The sequence below is a fragment of the Perca fluviatilis genome, chromosome 3 (assembly GCF_010015445.1).
Source record: "Perca fluviatilis chromosome 3, GENO_Pfluv_1.0, whole genome shotgun sequence".
Taxonomy (NCBI): domain Eukaryota; kingdom Metazoa; phylum Chordata; class Actinopteri; order Perciformes; family Percidae; genus Perca; species Perca fluviatilis.
Window position 1 is genome coordinate 704,848 of NC_053114.1, and position 19,218 is coordinate 724,065.

Sequence of the window (19,218 nt, forward strand, 5' to 3'; positions counted from 1 at the left end):
AACCCTAAACACAATACATGAATGTATGTTCATACCTATAGGCATAACATGATGGTGTGATTTAATATGAAGCAACTAGGGTTGTGGTGTGTTCTGATACCAAATGGTTAATGTTATTTTATTTATCATTTTTGTTGCTCTCTCTCCTCATTTCCTGCCTGGCTCCATATTATCAGCTGACCAATAAGGTAGTTTTTTTTTGTTTGATTTTTAATAGAGTTGTCAAGCAATCTGTCCTTTCTCCTCAACATGTTATGCACCTCTGAGGAATACACTTAATCTACAGTTGTTCCAATGCTTGGTTAGCTGGTTAGCTTAGTTTATTAGACACTGCCTGATCTCACTGTTCCCTGGATACATTTTACTACTGGTGTTTAATTTGAGACTACATCTTCTGGCAGGTCAGATGTGACCAGCAGCCACAGTATGTTGTTATTTTTTATTTTGAGGAACAGGTGTTATTGGATCAAGAGGCTTAAAAAGGGCCTTTGGCAAAAAAAAAAAAAAAAATAACATTCTGGGTCACAGAGAAAAATAGGTTATACTGGTTCAACCTTTGCTGCAGCACATTCTAACCTCTTCTGACAATGTACCGAGCTGGCCAATCAACTATGAAAGTGCACTTTTTTTTAGGTAGAAAAAGGTAGTTCAAATGGAACGCATGATTATCTTTCACTGGTGTTTGATTCTAGTGTCTTAGAATATTAACAGTATAATATAAAGTTAAAAAAACAAACAAACAATACCATTTATCTTTACTAGATAAACAGACATGGTGGGAGTGCTAGTTTCAGACTGTCTAGTATGGCTTAGCCTTTATACATTTAGGTGACTCTGCACTATGAAAAGTCATGCTGCACTAGCTAATGGAAGTTCCTGCTGTTATCTTTACAGACATATATCACCTGGGTTACGTTTGATACTGAGGAAGATCTTCAAGTTGTAGGGAAGGTTTTTTAATGAGTTGTCAGCAGATTTATGTATACGTCCGTATATGGAATATATCATCGTGACTGAAGAAAGTAAAGGTTTTCTGATTTTGGAAAAAATGTGTTCAGAATTGACCAACCACAATAAAATTAATTGGGCCACAGAGCTGCCATGCAAGGAGGTGGTCTGTCCATCTTTACGGACACTTTGACATGTGGACAGAAGGAGCCAAGGATCGAACTGCAAACCCTGTATTGAACCACAGCCGCCCCTTCAATACATGTTGCTATCACTTCAGAAGTGGATAGAAGAGCAGCAGACACACACTGAACACATGATGTTCAGCTTTGTGAGAGATTTAGATGAAGACAAGATTTTGTCAAATTTACACATCTTTATAAGACAGGACAAAATGGAAAAGGAGATCGTCTGATTGTTTGAAGACATTTTCTTAAGAGAGTCACATTAATACAAAGATCTATCATGGAATACCAGTATTTTATATACTGCAGTTGTTATACCACATTTTTATATTCTGTAACATGTGTACATGGTAATATGCCAACTTTGCTTCAAAAAGTGTTCAGTTAGTTCATCCAAGAAAAGAAAAAAATTACTTTTTAAACAATATTCAACTCACCATGAAAGGATTACAATACCCTGCAAATGCTCAAGGTCTGTGTCATAATGTCTTTAAGCGTTTATCTTTACCACAAGAGAATACACAAAAACTCAATGCTTTGGGTAACTCGTTGGATTTGATCCTGCCTTTCATATAAAATACTTGAAATAACTGAATGCTCATTAATGATTTACATAGTCCCAAGGGGAACAGAGACAACACTGTGATATTGTGAGAAGTCATGTCAGGATAATAAGGAAGAGATGTGAAGAATTCCACTCCAAAACGCTATATATCCAGATACAACATAAAATAAAATTGTTGCCTGAGGTTTATCATTCAGTGTCTAAGAAATCTACAGAATTCACTCAGTAAAAATGAACTCATTTCGAGCACTTAATTAGGAACGAGTCTTTAAAAGTAATTTCATTTGGTTTTCATTTTTTTTCATTTTTTTTGCTGTTATGCATTTTAGGGGTCATGTTAATTGCCACATTTTGGAACAAAACTCATGTTTTCCAGTTCATTAAATACTAATTATCAAAAATATGGAACGCGCAATACCACACAGTTAGCTAATCTGCTTCAGTGATTATTATTTCTGATGTACCTGCTTCAGTGGCTCCTCTCTGGTCGTAGCAGAAGGGGTTTTTAACAAAGCAATAGACGGGTGCAAAACCTCATCATTGCTAAACATGCAAAGGCCACGAGTGTGAGGAAGAAAAAAGTGACTGTGAGTCATGTACAGTTGATGGAAAAGAAATCAGAACAGTAAAAACAAAATGCTTTTTTGTGTGTTGTTCTGAATGGAATGTGAGGGGGAAAAGCCATCGTGCTCCTTTTCGGCTTGTGAAGTGACAGGATCCTTATGGTATTAACCTAAAAATTTGAGTTAGATGACGAGATCAATACCACTCTTGTGTCTGTACAGTATATACTAAGCTACGTCCAGCAGCCTATGTGTCCAGTCTTTAATGCTAGGCTAAGTTAAACGCCTACTGACTATAGCTTCATATTGATCTGACAGATACGAGAGTAGCAGCAATCTTCTTCATAACTCTCAGCAGGAAAGCGAATAAGTGTATTTCCCAAAATGTCTAACTATTTCTTTTAAGTTACAGATTTTATTTTTTAAATGTGAGGCAGCTCACCTGCAGGACAAATGATTCATACTTCCAGTTACAAAAATGTTTTCTTTAGAGTGGAAAAGCAGTTTCACACCAAAACGCCTAACAATGACAGAGCAATTTTTCAAAGCGTGCGTATGTGTTTGAGAGGTGTGGTGTAAGATATTCCTTATCAACGCGTTATTCTTGCCATAAAAAGCAAATGAACTGGAAAGTGAATATGAGGCTTCATCACCTCTTTGGAAAAGTGTCGTTGATGGCTGCGAGTCGTCCCCCCATTCTCCAGAGTCTCTGTGATTCGGTGTCAGCTGACTTTTCAAACTGTATTCATTGCCATTCGCCTTCACCACATAAGACAACCTACCATCACTGACACAGGTAATTCCCAAGATAAATCTCCTCTAGATTAGGATGAAAACAAATACCATAGCTTTATACTTTAGCCACCCAGATCACAGTCAGAAAAGGAACCAAAATAACACCGAAAAAATAAGTTAACATAATTTTGACACATAGAATTTTACAATATGTACATTATTTTTTAAATTAAAATAGATTTGATTGGGTAGTTCCTCTACAGCACGCTCCTTTTTTTCATCAGAGTTCCCATTAAAAGCTCCGTGCCAGCCAGTCAGAGTGCAAGTAAGGCTACCATCGTCAAGTCCCTGCCAATAGTTTGTCGGTGACGTCTTCGGACAGGGCCGAGCCCTTAGCAACACACATGGCAGACCCTTTAACACCCTGACAAAAAGAAATAAATATAAAATATATGTAATATTTCTATATATATTCATAAAACCAAACCCAGGATAGATTTTAACTCTGATGTATTCTCTCCATAATATAACTGTGGCCATTTTCCTTTTGCCAGTCCACTTTACTTTGTATCCATTTCTGTGTATTTTTGCAGTTTTTCGAGAAAAAAAAAAGAGTCTTCTTCAAACCTGTACATCTTATACGCAAGTAAACAAAATGTAAAAGTGCGTGTTTTTTGAATACGTTTTATCCACTATATCCAAAAGTGTTGCAGGCACTTAAGTCCTTCCCAAACATTGTAGGTGTTTTTCGACAGTGGAGTAGGTTGGTTTGGTTATTCCTGGATTGGTGTGGGTTGGTCTGTCTGTAAGTCTCTGTCGTTCTGTCTGTCTGGTGAAGAACAGGCCACCCCGGGCCACTGCTAGCCCAGGATGTCCAGGTAGACCGGCGTGGCTTTCCCCATGGCGAACAAGACCTTCTGAATGTCCTTAATGTTCAGTCGCTGCTGCGGTTCCCTCTGCCAGCAGCCCAACATGATGTCATATACCTCCTTAGGACAGATCCGTGGCCTCTCCAGAACCCGACCCTGGGTTATGCACTCAATAACCTGCAGAGGAGACAGGGCAGTGGAGTGAGACAGATGATTTTCACTGACTGATTGCTTTGGTTTGGTCATAATGAGAAACCGGTGACACTGAGCAGACTGTCCTTTGAGGTTAGAACTAATGAAACTGAGATGAAAATATAAACTGTGTGCATTCATTCTTAAAATTGTCCAATAATAAATGGGAAACAAGATTGTTTTTTTCTGTGCCGCAGCACAAAATAACAATAATACTGAATATCCGTGGGGGTGGATGTTCAAGATGTTGCTGAAGGAGGGATTGATTATTTCTTTGTTGGACTTGTGCTCTAATTAGCCAGATGACTCATTGCTGTTGTGACAATTTGACTTCATTTTGTGTGTCAATTCTAGGCCAAAAGAATGGATGGGGTCTATTTGTGTGTAATCACTGTGGCTGCACTGAAGAACTGCACAGCATTTTGTATTTATTTCTTAAAGCATTGTCACCTCATACAATGTATTTTCTTAGTTAATGAAACCAGCTCCAACATATTATTCTTTTTACAAAGATTTTCAGTTATAAAGGCGTAGAATAATTACCAATACAGGTGAAGAGGAAGAATGGAAACTCTCCCCGTAAGACATATTATGGTGTCATGCAATTTCATGCTCTCACAACAACACGGTGTCAGAGCAAAGTATTTGATAATCTACTGCTATCTGAAGCCTAATTTTCAGGAAAGAATGCACAACACACCTAATCTGTGTTTAAATGAATATGATTTCACTGGATTTTACTCAAGAGTGTCAACAACAATAAAAACCTGAAAAAATACAAAATATTACAACAACCAACTGGGAAAACCCTATTCTGTTGTTCTTAGACACTCAACTCTACCTTTCTTTAAAGAGATTGGGAGGCGTGCTTTAAAGTTAAAAGAACCATCAGATTGCAATAATTAGCCTGACTCACTCAGATTAAATTACTTGTTTCTTCACTTAAAGACCTCTATGCTTGTTTACACTAAACCTTCTTGTTTATGATTGTATGTAGCTTGATTTTAAGTCTGTGAGGACTCAGTATTTTGACGTAGATGACTCTTGTAGCAGATTTAGCAGATGTGGTTTTAAGGTGTAGAGACAGCCCTTATGTGTATGTCCTTATTGATGTTACTGTGTTCATTGTTCTGTTTTGTTGGATTGTTCAATTCATTATCATTATTTATATTCATATTATTATTTATGTATTTATGTTTAAACGTCTCTTAACATCCATGTTCGGTGCCTGAGGAACCCCTTGAAAACGAGATGGTGCATCTCAAGGGGTTTATCCTCTTATTCAATTTTTAAATAAAAACAAATGTTAAGAGGGAAAAAAGCACTGCTTTCTCTCTACTGTTACATTCTGTTTCTCATGTCGTTTTTACCAAAGGATGAGAGGCCTGGCAGACAGACTGCCTTGAGACTTAGACTGCGGGGATATAGCATCAATTCCTGCAAAGCCATATGATAAATTCCCAGATCTCAAACATTACAAACAACCAGTAGTAAAGGCTGCAGTGGTCATGGCAACAGCATCCTGCCAAACAGATGTTGAAGAAAATGATCCTGGGAGGGAAATGAATGACAGAGAATCCTGCTAATTTACAACTGTTATGTTGTTGTAACCTATGGAAACGTGTTGATGAATTCACTCCCTAACAACATGGTGATGGTTATATGTTGGTTGAAGAGGAATTTCCACTGATCCACTGATTTAGCATTACACTCCTAATACATTGTTGCTCTCATGATGGACAGTTAAAAAAAGGATCAACAAACAACAACAAACTTTGAGTATTGAAGACATTTTGGATGGTGCAACAAGGCAGGCCTGCTTGGTTCTTTCGGGGAATAATTGTAAAGATTTACAAAGAAAATGTTCACGTCATTTACTAACTGGACATTTCGGAACAGATTGGTGGGATTGCTGTTGACAACATACACACGGAAAATTACGTTTAACCATGTATCTATATATATATATATATGCTGATTTAAATAGCTCACGTTACTGTATTGTGTGAACAGTTAACATCATTTAATATTGTATTTGGTGTTTTCTTTTGCAGGGTGCAAAATTTCCTCCAAAACAAGTTCCTTCCTGAGACTATTTAGCAGAGCCACCATCACTGCATCCGGAGCGTAGTGCTGCCCAAGAGGACTGTGATTGGTTTAAAGAAATGCTATCCTAGAATGTATTTGTGCTGTAGCCAGACATTACTCCACAGCGCTGTGGAGATAGGTCTGGCAATGCGAGACTACTTAAAGCCTGACACGATGGATTTTTGTGTGATTTTTGCTCCCGCAATTCTCGTCTGATCTCGTGATAAGGACTATGTATGACCACTTCATAAAATCATTTTTTGGCATTGGACATGGAAATGGTTTAGAAAACAGAAGTTTACTGGTGCTTAATAATGGAAAGCAAATAACGCAACTTTTTGTAATAGAAAAGGAGGACCGTGAAAACAAAGAGTGTGTTTTGTCACCATAGCTCTATGATCCCACCAGTGGTCATAGAGCTCGTGATAAATGCAGCACGATTCCAGTCCCACAACTTAACAAGCTACTCAGATGGACAGATAAGCAGCGGGAGTCTCAGCTGCTGGAGGAGGATCAGCTGCTGCATAGAGAACCAGGCAGGAGGGTCACTGCTGAAGTTAGAGAATAGTTCATCCTTGACCTCTGGTAGCTCAGGTATCTTAGCAAAATGTTAACATGTCATGTCCCCTTGTATTTCATCTGAAGTAGCTTCAGAGTTGTTACATTATCATCTTCACTCACAACCTGGAAGAATTTTATATATTCTGTATCAGCTTGTTCCAGCTCTTCATAGAAGCTTTGTGTTTATACTGAGTGATATATACAAACCTATGTTTTTATTTGTTTTATGGCTGCACTATTCCATCAAATGTCTTGTGCATCATTGTATACACATTAAGCCTGACATATTTGAAAACTACGCAATCTCCTTTAGAATTTTAAATAAAGTTCTGTGGGTTTGAAAAAATGTTTGCCAGCATGGCAGTTTGTAATATCTTTTTCTTCCCTGGATAACAGTATTGGAAAGCGGTGGAGCCTATAGAGCGTTGTGGAAAATGAGACCTGTTTGAAACAAGTTCCCACAGTACACAGCTGATCATTTATCATTGTCACTGATACCCATTTCTAATTGTTGCTGTAATGTATAATTGCGTAACTTGTTGTGCAAATCTGAATAACTGAAAAATAAGATACAATATTCCAGTCTAACATTACCTGAAGACAAAATTGCAATAGCTAAAACAGCTGACTGTGGATTTTCACTTGTATGGCTATGACATAATACGGTGCTCATCTCATTACATTGTCATAAGGTTTCGGCAATGTAGTTTAATCAGCTGAGTGTTTCATGTCTCAAAAATCTTTCAGCTCAAGATGTACAGAAATGTGGTTATACCTATTTGTGTCAAGCCCCAGAACATATTGATGTTTCAATTGAAATACTTTTAAGTGCAATGCATGCCAGGTTATTCTTTTAGGTCAATTTCATTTTCTCAATATGCACGCTTTACAGGAGTAATCCTAATTTAATTTTATTGATTCAAAGCAGAGCTTCCAATGAAAAAACAAACCAATCATAAGTGTTATGTAATGCGGCATCTTGTCTGGTGGCATCAATTTATCACCTCGTTGGGCCAGCGCGAGTCTCAAAAAGAGGCAGTAGATTAAGATCCAGAGTGGCAGTGTTCATTTAAATCTGCTTTCCCTTCAGCTCTCGATGCTCTGTGAAGGAATGCCAAGCTATTTGTTTCCTACTTTAAAAACAAATCAATTCATTTACTGTTTCTTTGTGATTTGAAATAAACACATTTACTTGAACAAAAAAAATAAAAAGCCTTTAACATTTTTCCGTTGGATAACCTGGAGCTGTAATTTTCAATGTGTGCATGAAGGCTTGCAGTACGTTCTTTGTTAATAAATAAGGTTTATCTAAATGCTTCAGGCGCGTTGTACCTCGTTGTTGCCCAGCTGAAACCAAGGCTGCTTCCCATAGGTAAAGATCTCCCACAAAATGACTCCAAAGCTCCAGACATCGCTTTCCGTGGAGAATTTCCTGTACATGATGCTCTCTGGGGGCATCCAGCGAATAGGTAGCATGGTATGTCCTCCAACCTGAGGAGAAGGGACAAAAAACAGAGGAGATATTTATTGCAAATGAAATGTTGTAGCTAAAAAAACAGAGTAGAAAATTCAGTCAGGCGTCTGGGGATTAACTGTACTTGCATGTAACTGATACGACGGGCTTAACATCTCATGAATGTCTGCTGTGCAGTTGGATGTTGACACTGACACAATACAGGAAAATGCCGACTTATTGGCCACCTGCTCTGCATGTATCGAATCGTAGGATGCGAAATTCTTTAGGTTATGGTATTAAACCTCCCCTTTTGTTCTTGATGGAAAAGAGCAATCTGCAATCCCTTCTCTGTAGAAGTCCTAGCACAAAGCAGAGGATCAGAGTCTCAGTCAGTGTTTCAAATAATTTGGTTTCAGCCAAGTGGTTAAGAAAACCGCTGAATGCATACTCAAATGGATCCTCATAGTAAAGAAGTTCATGTGGCTGCTAATGTAAATGTGATTAAACTCTACATTCCAACATGTAAACCTCCTGCATTCATATGAAGGCTTGCATGTAGCCAAGTGCCAGCTGAGATGGTACATCTGCTGTAAACTCTCTAATGTATTCAAACCAGCAACACATGAAATGAAGTCTCCCATGCTGTAAATCCTCTGAGGCTGGATATTAATCGATTAAACAATCCTCCATTAATCATCCTTGCTCTCAGCTTCCATTAGCAGGCATTGTTTTAAAATCTATTTCTCATTCATGTCATTACAGTGTTTTAATGAGCTGGACAAGACTGATGTGGGAATGAGCAGCAAAGTATTGCAAGTTTCAGCTCAAAACCCTCGGACAGTATTAATTACAGTGATGATTGTGGAGCTCAGGAGTCACTATTGGCAGATAATGTTATTAACATGCTGCTGTGATTTGATATGACGCTTGCTGCAGAATGCCGAACTGCTGCTGTGATTACTTTCCATCCTAAGAGAAGTGTTTAATAGTACAAAAGGTCGTCTTGGGTTAAGTTGTTTTTCTTCCTTTTTTGGTCAAAGTTAAGCTCAAAATTAATTTCCATATACTGTACAATAAATATGATGGTTGGCTGCTGACTTAGGACACATTTAGTAAAACAAAGTCCTACAAAAAATAGAATATGTGGTATCTAAAAAAGATGAAGTACAACAAAAATGTAATGTAAATAATGAAATCTGGAGTACAAATGGAATACTACAAAGACAAAAAAATACAAATAAATTGATAGGTTTGAGTAAACACTCAATAAAGAGCCAATAGAGTATATATTGCAATATACTGTCAAACTTAATACACACTCCTACCTGATCATGTAAATACATTTAAACATTCAATCAATTTAATTCCAAGTGTCAATGTGTTGTTTTATAATAACACTCGGAATACATTGCAATACCTACAATAACTATTAAATGGATTTTGTTGTCCTAATCACTTCCTTCCTTGGTGATTTTTGCTGCCATTTAGTTGTTATCTGCTTTAGTTTTTGGCTTTTGCTGTTGTTATCTTGATATTTTTGAGATAACAAAAAGATGGATATTTAAGCCCCTTTGAGTTTAAAAAAAGAAAAGAAATCTCTTAGTCAGTGAAAGTACTCCTGCAGCGTATCAGGTCAGACATCCATCATCGCAAACCACCCATCCATCCATTCATTCACGGATCCATCTATCCAACCAACCATCCATGCGCCATCTATCCTTCCCAGCTCTTTTCTGTGCTTAAGGGCACTACTTTAAAATACCATCAGCTCTGAAATCATCATTAGGACAACCTCTTACTGTAGCTGCATTCGCCCTCACACGGCTCCTCTGGGTTACAACACAATCACATTCATTTAATCATAATAAGCTCTTCTCCCAACTCCATTTACCAGCTCCAACATCTGTGTGCCTTCAGCTGTGAGCATTGTGTTGCATTTTAAGTATCGAGAAGAGAAGAAAAAATCATCTCAAGTCTTACTAATTACCTCCTAGTTCCGTAGCGCGCTCATTGCACATTTCCTTTGAAAGTCCAACACAATCTCTGCGTGTCAGCTTGACACGGCAGATGAATCTTCTGGATGTTTTTTAAAGAAACATGAGATTTGTCATTCTGCCAAAAGGCTGTTACTTCCTGGGCATTCATACGGAACGTCCTCTAGTTTGTTTGTACACTTCATCAAATTTAGTTGCTGAGTGCGAGGCCTCTGTTTGTTTGCCTTTACTCGTCCTTCATCTATAACCTTCTCCGGAGTCCTGGATTGGGCCGCACCAGTTATTTGTAGATTATTACTATGCCGCCGATGCTTGATTCTGTGTGAAAAAAAAAACAAAGCCGGCATAGCAGACCTTCATTGCGATGCTGTTGTGGAGTTTCTGTTTGAAAGTGACTGTAGCGTCACTTTAAGAGCAGCTGATGCCACCAGCTCCTAAGAGACCTAAGAGTCCACCATTGACACCTAAAGTAAAGTGTACTCTTTAAACAAAGAGCTTTGAATAACTGGTGTTTAACTCAGAGAGCCCAAGACATCTTCAACTTCAAGGTTCTTTATCCTCTCAATATTGGATCTACACTAGGGTTCTAGGTATCGTGTGCCATAATGACCCCCTGGACCTCCTCAGTGTTACCCCTTGTTATGAGTGTCTTGTAGAAGTCAATAACTGTGTGTAGTGTAGAGCGTTTACTGCACAGTCATATCACAAGGCTGCATGCCTTGCTTACATTTAACACAAATCGATATGTGTACACATAGCCTGGAGGTCAACAAGACCATTAGAGACAGTTTTCTACAACACCTATATGCTGACTGTGAATCAAAAGCACACTCCATTAACCTCCAGAATGTCCAACTTTTCTCTTAGAAGTGTTTCAGCAAAACAGAGTGCATCATTTCACTTCCATTCCTCCCTCACTGTAAAACTATCATTTAATGCTGTAGTCAGTCTTTAACTCTTTATTCTCTTTGAACAAGTGATTAGATGAAAGTGGAACTAAAGCTGTGACTTCAAAAATAGTCTTAAAACGTTTATCAAAATAAGTGGACTTTGGATATTGAATAGACAGTGGAATTTTGTCATATTAAATCGATTGACTCCTTAGCACACTGTGTTTCAAAAAACTTTTTATTTTCTCACATTTATCTTAAAGTCCAGAGAGGGTTTGCTGAGCAAACGCTTATTTTTCAGCTCCATCCTGCTTCGCATTAATACATTTACACACATTTACGCCTCAGAGCCGCCCAGTCCAACCACAGTCTTCTACTAATCCCACCAGGGGTTGAGTGCCCTGCTCAACTGCATCTCAGTATATCTCAAGGTTGTAATCTGTGGAGAGAACACTTTTGTGTTGTTTTCCCCGGATCCTCCAGTCACATTTCTGCCCAAGGGCATTTGAGGTGTTGGCCGAATCTCAAAGACAGAAACATCCTTTACCTCCTAATTTTTCAAACTCCTACCCTGTCAGCTCCCTCTCCCAGACTACAAACTAATGGCCAAATGAACACTGACATATACTCCACCTGGTCTCATTAGACATGACATGTTTTAGCATTGTACACAACATTAAGCCAATATCTATGCCGAGACCAGTCGCCCCCGTTGTGTAAAAGCTCTGAGCCGAGCCTAGCTGGGTGGGCTGAAAGTGAGGTGAAGGAGTTGGCGAGGGGCTGTATACCAATCTGTCCCCCTGTGGAGCTTTAGAAAGATTAAACAAAATTAATTAAGTTCCTGTTAGTCTAAATGACTTATCTGAGGTCCACCCAGCCCATTGCACGCAAGGCTAAAGCTCATCAGATGCATACTAATGATTCAACCGCTGCTGCTGTGGCGAGGGCATTCAAACTGGCTGACTCTCTGCTTCCCAAATGATTGCAAGCTATCACCTTGGGTTTTTGTCACAAGGCCATGGCAATTAGCTTGGAACATGGGGGAAAAGGAAAAAAAAAGGCTGAACACATAATAAAAATAAAATAATTGCCCCAGTAATTATCCTCATCTTTCTCACTCAATGTCACATCGAGAAGCTGGCAATGCTCTGCGGCGAGTGAGGAATGAGTCTGGGGCTTTTTTTGTTGCTGTGTAAACTGGATTAGTGCTCTGCCTGTCCCACCGTAGCAGGGGAGTGATTGGATTAACGGCGTGGAGAGCACAGCAGCATGGCAGGGGGATAGATTACTGGCCCACTTGGGCTCTTCGATGGGCGCTCTGTGGCCTGCAGAGAGCCCTGGGAGGCCCCAGACATCTTAAAGGGCCCCGATAACCATCTAGACACACTCTCTCTCCCTGCTCTAACCACGTTGCTATCTCTGCTCTCCCAGCTCAAACAGCAACGAACACAAGTTCCATTTTAGAGGCTATGATGTCCATTAGGTTTCTACCTGCTGCGCTGCTGCCAAGTGGAGATAAAGTGGTATCTACTCCGTCCGCTGCATGACAGTGGGTGGTGAAAGTTTCTGAAGATTTTCAAAACACACACACACACACACACACACACACACACACACACACACACACACACACACACACACACACACACACACACACACACACACACACACACACACACACACACACACAATTGCTTTCATGCAATTTCACAATCACATTTTTTGGATTTAGCTCTCCAGACCGACTTGTGCAATTCAATGTGTAGATGAGCTCCTTAGTGTTGCTGACTTTGTAACTGCACTCTGAATATGAAACGATTAGTATTACAGCCCTGTGATGCCGGTAAATTAGAAGAGAATGCATAGGAGTGCCTTCCACATGGGTTCAATTTGGTGATAAATGAATAACAAGACTAAGAGTCTACAGACATGCTGGCAGCTCTGTGAGGCTACATTTAGGCACAGCAATGCTGGCGCAAAATGCTAACATCAGTGTTCTAAAATGAAAATGCTCAAAATGTTACACTTTGGTTTTTGTATGGATTACAACATGTAACGTCTTCATTAGTGAGCTTTGGGGGTGCTGGTAAGCAGATTGTGTTACCTTTGAACAGAGCCAGGCTTGCTGTTTTCCCCTGCTTCTGCTAAATGCTAAGCTAAGGTAACCAGCTGCTGGCAGTAGCTTTATATTTACTTTACACGCATCATCTAAGTCTGGCCAAGAGAGCGACTAAGCATATTTACCAAAATGTTGAACTTTCTCAAAAGAACTGTATTTCTTGCGCTCTCTAAAGGCAGACTTCCTCTAAAGTCAACAGTAGCGCCTTCTTCATTTCTTAGATTTATTACTCAATAAGAGAGTGATCATGTCAGGAGGCAGGAATGCTAGGCTAAGGGGAAAAAAAGGCCCAAGGAGAGAGGCAAAAAGAGTTTTTTCATCCCTTCATGCAGCAGTAATACATATGGCCTGTGTACTCATTAGAACCAAGCTGCACACAGTTTTGAGGAGCTTGTGCTTGTTAAATAATGCAGCAGAGGAATGGCTGTTTGATCCTTGAAACAGAAGATACCTGGGGAGCATTTTTCTTCAAAGCAAAGCAGTACAGGTAAGTGGAGGCTTCCTGGCAGAGTCACAAAGAACACGGAGTCCTTGAAACGGAGTCATTCAATTATAACATTGTTACTGTCTTTGAGTGTCATTAGTCTGATCCACAAATGCAGATTCTGGCTTTAAAACTATATTTATATATCCGAGCGAAATGTTAAGATCGTTTTGCTGTTTCCTTCTATTACCTTACTAAGGTTAGATGGACACAGGCTTTTTTTCTCAAAACCACCCTCCTTTATATTCAGACAATCATCACTCATGGAAATAAGAACCATGAACAAACTCCTGCCATTGCTAAATGAAAACATGCAGGACGCAAGCAAACCTTTGCACAAAAGTCTAAAGATTTTTTAATATTCTCAAGCAAAAAAGTAGAAAATGGAAGCCTCTAAATATTATCCTCTGACAGGGAACGATAAGTCATAATATGGCTGTAATGAGCTGTTTTGAAGCCATTTATCTTCTTGTCTGGAAATTTTTCAGAAAGCTAAACTGAAAAACTTTTGTAGTACTTTTTTATGTCACCAGAAATTGAATTTAACACAAATTACAAAAATGCAATTACTGTATAAAATCAGTGAGCAGCTTTATTGGACCCCTGATTCAAAATAACCAATGTTGGACTATTGTACAAATACTACTGGGTATTATAAGAAAAATGACAGACATAAATTAGTAGAGATACACCAAGCAATCTTCTTGGTTGATTTAGATTTTTTTAGACTGTATTTTTAGACCATATTTGACATCATACACAAACATTTTTTGTAACTTTTCTTTAATAATTTCATATTAGAACATTGAGTATTAAATAACTTTTAGATTTTCTCCAAAACTTCTCCAAGACTTTCTGTCACTCAAACAAATCTTACAATAACAAGTGCTACCTAAAAGTGAATTGCAATATATCCCACTTTACCTGACGGTCTGAATAAGTCGCTAGATTTGCCGCTAGTCGCTTTTTAGAAATAAAGTTGCTAATAGGGTCTGAAAAGTCTGAGACAAACGTTGGTTACTGTCTGACGTGAACCATCGCGAGGTGCAGAGAATGGGCACAGAATGCGCTATAGCTGAGGCTGGTCACCGGTCATGGCCCATCAATCAGTGCATCTCTACAAATTAGCTGTCAAGGGCCATCATGTTTACTGCAATGCATATTGTACTAGTAACGCTGCTCTGTATTAAAGAAGACATGCAATACTGTAGAACGAAAGCTGCTATTACACTGTGAGAAATTAAAACATTTATTAATGATATTTGAGAAGACATGGGCTCCTCCATCTAGGCCATAGATGCTGTTCCTGAAACATTTCTGGTAAAAAAACAAACAATATTTCTCTCAGTCTTCCTACTTAATGCATAGGAATCTTTAGAGCATTCACTGTCATTTATACCTTCGTAAACATGCATAATTCATTGCTTCACTCTCTGAACTCAGGAAAACATTACCTGATATATCGTGAGGCAGTGGTATAAAACACCTACATAGCAGGTGCCGGTGCTGGCGGCAGCCTCTGCAGGATCTGTAGTCTCTTTTGAAACAACACAAAAGCGCATTCAGAGCAGGCGGAGCAGAAGGATATGACAGATGGGTGTGATTTAGGACAATATTCATCTCTTTCTTTAGGTTGTTCCCTCCTGCTGCGAAGTGTCTCGGGAGTCCCAGAGGGCAACAAGCGTCAATACGACTAGTCAGCGATGGGAGGATTGTGTACTTGGCAGGGCGCTGCTATTTATAATCACTCAACACAGGGAATGTGTCCAATACGGTTAGGAGCTCTTATCTCTGGGCTCTGTCAATATTCCTCTGTGTAGGCGGGCAGTGATGCTATCACAACGCACCAAACAGCAGCGTGAAGCTGGGCAAGGCCACACACACACAAGGCCACAACACACACACACACACACACACACACACACACACACACACACACACACACACACACACACACACACACACACACACACACACCACCTTAAATTCAAACTGACACTTTTTTAACAAACTATTTCTCTGATTTCTGACTAATCCAGCATACATATTTGCAAGAAGTATTCCTCACTGCAGTGTGTGTGTTGATTCACTAAATTATTCAATAAATTATTCAAATGTCTAAACCTTCCTCAATAAGTGTACCACTGAGTTTGATAGCAGGAACCAATTCTTTTGATTGATTTTTTCTTTTTTTTCTAAAAATTTCTTTCTATCTTGCTGCATATTCCCCTTTTATCACACTGTGGTCCTTTTCACTGCTAACTCCATTGTTAGCCAGCGCAGAGAAAGTGTAGTGAGAGTGACCAGCTGCTTCTTTTCACCCGTCAGTTTTATGTGCTCGGAGGTCCAGCCCGCGCTGCACAGACACCCTGAGCAACCAGCATGAGTCTTTAGTGTAGTGTCAAGGACATGATCCCTCACTGGCTTCCTACTTATGAATATGACTGAGTCGGGCACCGCAGTACCCCACAACACCCTGACACTCCCTTATTAATATACTGCATCTTTCACTCACAGTCACTTACATAATCTAAGAGTATAGACATACATATAAATAAGAATAGAGTACAAAACCTAACTAACTCCTTATTTCCCTGTTAGTTCTTATATTCTTGCAGCTACTCTTTGTCTGTCTTTTGACTGAACAGTTGACTCACAGCACTTACAGTATACTAGGCTTATAATTGTTCAGACAAAAACAATCTGCTGAACCAATTAATCTTTAAACTGAGCAGTGAGTGCCTGCTAAATGAGCTGTGACTCGGTCTTTACAGACAATTAGATGAAATGTTCATTGCGCCAAAACAAGGAAAAACACAGTTTTGTCCTGTATTCGTCCAGAGGGGCCCAGTACACCCATAGTTGATACCATTTGGTGATCTTAGCTAAATAAAATAAATACATAACAAATTTACCTGGCCGGCTAATATACGTGTTATTTGGCTGTTCTCTCTATTTTATTTACCAATTTAAAATTTTTTTACTGGTATGACAAATTTTAAATGATGTACAGTATATTGCCATAGCAAACGTTTTGTAATGAAAAAGTCTTAATTAGATTTAATTAGACACTCATGCAGAGGTGGGTAGTAACGAGTTACATTTACTCCGTTACATTTACTTGAGTACGTTTTTGAAAAAATTATACTTCTAGGAGTAGTTTTAAATCACTATACTTTTTACTTTTACTTGAGTAGATTTGTGAAGAAGAAACTGTACTCTTACTCCGCTACATTAGGCTACAATGAGCTTGTTACTTTTCTTTTTACCTCTTTGGTATTTTTGCGTATGCCTCATTTTAATGTTTTATTTTGACAGAGAGAGAGAGACTTCCGCTAAAGGCTCTACCACGTGACTGGGTTTCACCAATCAAACGTAGTTGTGCAGTCTCGTCACGTGATCATACTCAAACTCAGCGGCGGGACGGGTTAGCTTTACAGTCGCAGCAAAACAAAAATGTCAGAATCAACCGTCGCCAATGCAGACCCAGTCGAGGAGGAACAGCCCTGGCCTCATAATGAAAGCATGGTTACCTTAGTAAAAGGGCCAAACAGCAGCTCCATTACCTTGTCCTAGTTCTGCCTGCAGAGCCTGGTAAAAAAGTATAAAAGGTTTGGAAATTTGTGTTACTTGCGCTTATTTATTTTTATTTATTATTATTTTATGGATTCTATTTTTTAAGTACTTGAATTTACCTGGATTATTTTAATTGAAGCTATTTTGTAATTAATTAATTAATTGTAATTTATTTTATTGATTGGATGAACTATAATTTGCCTAAAGATGATTATTTTGTATCTGTCAGATTGAATGCTTGTGTTAAAAAATAAATCGGACGTATTCAACAGTTACTCAGTACTTGAGTAGTTTTTTCACCAAGCACTTTTTTACTCTTACTCAAGTAATTATTTGGATGACTACTTTTTACTTTTACTTGAGTCATATATTCTGAAGTAACAGTACTTTTACTTGAGTACTATTTTTGGCTACTCTACCCACCTCTGCACTCAAGTAAGGAGGGAGAGAAATGCCAATATATCCCAAGAAACTCCTGCTCAAACCTAAATATATGTCTCGTAGACTAACTTTCTCCTGGCAGAAGTAAAACATGTTTGTATGTTCATCTCAGGCTACTACAGTGAGCCCAAACATGAATTCATAAGCCTCCGTGGAATAATAATTATTCAGATGAGACACACACAAAATCCCTGCGTGCATACTCCTATTATTGGAACAGGAAGACTTGATGCTGTACAAACCCACATGCAAGATGAATAGCATAAGATCATAGCAGTAACCACATCTACCATAAAACTGGCCTACATGAAGCCGCCAGTGTCTAAACATTCAATTATCCTCCTCCACAAAGAGCTTATTAGTGTTCAAGACTGTGAGTAGAGTATTTATATGGCCTTGATGCTAAACCCACAATAAGGTTGGACTATTACATTTCAGGAGTGGGGCTGGAAAATAAATATATGCCATTAAGCACAAATAAAGTCTTTGATATTCTGTAATTTAAATTGTTTCACATGAGCACAAAATTCAATTCAGTTGAGAAACTGGTCTTAGATTAAGAAAACGTTGGAATTTATGTATGTTTGAGTTGTTGTTAAGTTTTATGTTATTTAGTCTTAAAAGCCTCCCTCCCACTGCTCTGCTGTGATCAGAGATCTTTAAACAGAAATATGAATGACCATTTTTAATAAAGTCAGAGTACGGATTTGTTATATTCCTGTCCTCAATGACAACCTAAAACTTGTCTATCCACAGGGCCAAACACACACACACACACACACACACACACACACACACACACACACACACACACACACAATTTTGCCATAATTCTTTAACAACCCCCAAAAAATATTCAGATTTTTATAATATACACACCACACAGATGGTGTGCATGGAGGACCAATGTACCAAACACTAAAGACATCTCGCTCAAATATCCTTACAAATCATTTTATGTGTGCAGAGCTGCTCACCCAGCAGGCAAGTACTTCATAACTGCTGCCGTTGCCCCCAGCACGGTCCGAACCGGCCCAGCTGCCACGCTGGGAAAACAAAATCAGACGCACCTAAAGTCATTTCACAAGACCAGTCTGTTCAAGGGATCCAGATATGTAGTAGCCATCACTCCATAATATCCACTTATTTATTCAGCAAAATGCTAAAATCTTCAGCCCAGCAGGAGCCGCCTGATTTGCAGGGTTCAGAGTTGCTAATCGTATTAAACAGTAGAGAAGACATGAATTGGAAGCTATATAAACAAGCCTCCAAGCATCAGGCTGGAGGCTCCTACCACACTGCTGAACCTCTTCGTCCTCACAGGAGTGTATGAGGGCTGGTGTGGGACAGCTGTTAACTATCCGGAGAAAAGGAAAAAAAAACGTAGAAAGAAAAAACAACCCAAAAAAGAGCAGCAGTCTTCACCCCTTAGAAATGTATTTTTAGTTAGCAGGCCCAAAGGATTTATTTAGGGTTAATTTGGACTCAATTACAAACAAAGTAAAAAGTATTGTGAACATCCACAACTAAAACTGCCTTTTTTTGGTTCAGG

The 19,218-nt window shown here is 38.9% G+C and overlaps 1 protein-coding gene across 1 annotated transcript in view; it reads right to left on the reverse strand.

Annotated features, from left to right (window-relative positions):
* Nucleotides 1-1,309: 1,309 nt before the first annotated feature.
* Nucleotides 1,310-19,218, reverse strand: part of ntrk3b (neurotrophic tyrosine kinase, receptor, type 3b) — a 215,393-nt gene continuing 197,484 nt past the window's right edge. The window contains exons 16-17 of the mRNA XM_039795075.1: nucleotides 8,039-8,197; nucleotides 1,310-4,042 (exon numbers count right to left, since the gene is read on the reverse strand). Coding sequence (XP_039651009.1) covers nucleotides 3,857-4,042; nucleotides 8,039-8,197 — 345 coding nt within the window. The 3' untranslated portion in view covers nucleotides 1,310-3,856. The remainder of the gene's footprint in view (nucleotides 4,043-8,038; nucleotides 8,198-19,218) is intronic.